The 1,481-nt window shown below is 39.0% G+C and overlaps 1 protein-coding gene across 1 annotated transcript; it reads left to right on the forward strand.

Moving 5' to 3' along the window:
* Window positions 1-1,065: 1,065 nt before the first annotated feature.
* Window positions 1,066-1,290, forward strand: PPTG_24396 (hypothetical protein; the record flags this gene model as incomplete). The annotated part of the gene is made up of 1 exon (XM_008916891.1): window positions 1,066-1,290. One exon carries the CDS (start codon window positions 1,066-1,068, stop codon window positions 1,288-1,290), a length of 225 nt encoding a protein of 74 aa, XP_008915139.1.
* Window positions 1,291-1,481: the final 191 nt, after the last annotated feature.

Raw genomic sequence — 1,481 nt, forward strand, 5'->3', positions numbered from 1 at the left:
GGATTCGTAGTTTCTGCTGTTTCAGCTGTAGTATCTCGATCAACCTTAAACATTCCTCCTGAATGACCCGATACGCTCTGAATAAAGTTATAGTATCCACCCATGGGTATGTACGTATATATCTATGACCAATTCTTAAATATGAAAATCATAAAACCGATCATATTTAACACTTGCTATATCTATGTATATACCATAGATACTACACTAATATGTGCAACGGAATTACGAAAAGCGGAAAGCAGTGCTCCCGTAAGGCGGATTGGTGCTCTCAGCATATCAACCAGAAGCCGATTGAGACCTCTGCAGATGTAACCATCACTGAAAAAAATATTGATAAAAATGAGTCAGTTGAATTTATCAACATTGATAAGGAAATTGTCTCGAAAAATATAGTACCACCTATGTCTCCCGATACAACCTCTACAAAGTCGAATCAGACTGACATTGTTATACTAAGCGATTCAAAGACTGAATCAGTAGAAAATATTTCTACTGGGTGTCGATATGAATCGCCATTATACGAATATAAAACGGACAAACATGCTATGAGAGCTGTCGATGATGTATGGATGCACAAGGCTGTTTTTGAGGTTGTTGCCCGCGATGGTTTGAATTTCAAGTACTTTAAAGCAGGGGAGCATATTGACTTAATGAATGCTGGAAAGACGGTTGTGTTTTATCCGTTTTTCGAATGCTCGGAAATCGAACGACAAGCGATGAAAGCTAATGGTGAGATCCAAACACCAAAGCACATTCTGCGATTAGTGTTTGGATCAGAAAATGAATTCATATTATTCGATGAAGCAGTCCATAAAGTTGAGTTTGATAGTCTGATCGATTTAATTCTATTGAGTGGAGATTATGATAAATATTTGTACGACCTATGCTGCTTACTCCCAAAGCGTTGGCTTGACGATAAACAAAATCTTTGGAATCTAGCTCGTATGTTCTATCAAATGCCGGGCAAGGATCCTGCAATCATGCGTCGTACATACGCAGCAATTTTACGATTTCATCATGGCGAGTGGTTTTGCGAACAGACATCGATGATTAGTTACGACAATGATGGCCCAAATATTAGGTATCCAATTCAAGTTGATATCCGCAAACTCAAAGCAATCGCTGGGGGGACTTGTCATAAGGCTTATCAGGCTTGGAAACTCAAGTACGAATCCAAGTCCGAGACTGAGTCTGAGACTGAAACTGAGACCGAGACTGAACCGACAGAGGGTGAGACAGCCAAAATACCGGATAAGAAATCAAAGAAGAAGCCGTCATTCATATTGAAAGAGAAGATGATTGAAATCGCGAAGGACCGATATCGCCGTCAATTTGGAACTGGGGCTATTTACAAAAAGATTACAAACTATTATTACAAGCGCGCATTTGATGATCCGAAACAGTTCTTGAATGAAATCTTCATCAATGACAGAATGTATCAGATGTGTAGTCAATCAGATCATAAAGAATTACTTCAT

This window comes from Phytophthora parasitica (genome assembly GCF_000247585.1).
Source record: "Phytophthora parasitica INRA-310 unplaced genomic scaffold supercont2.90, whole genome shotgun sequence".
Classification (NCBI taxonomy): Eukaryota; Oomycota; class Peronosporomycetes; order Peronosporales; family Peronosporaceae; genus Phytophthora; species Phytophthora nicotianae.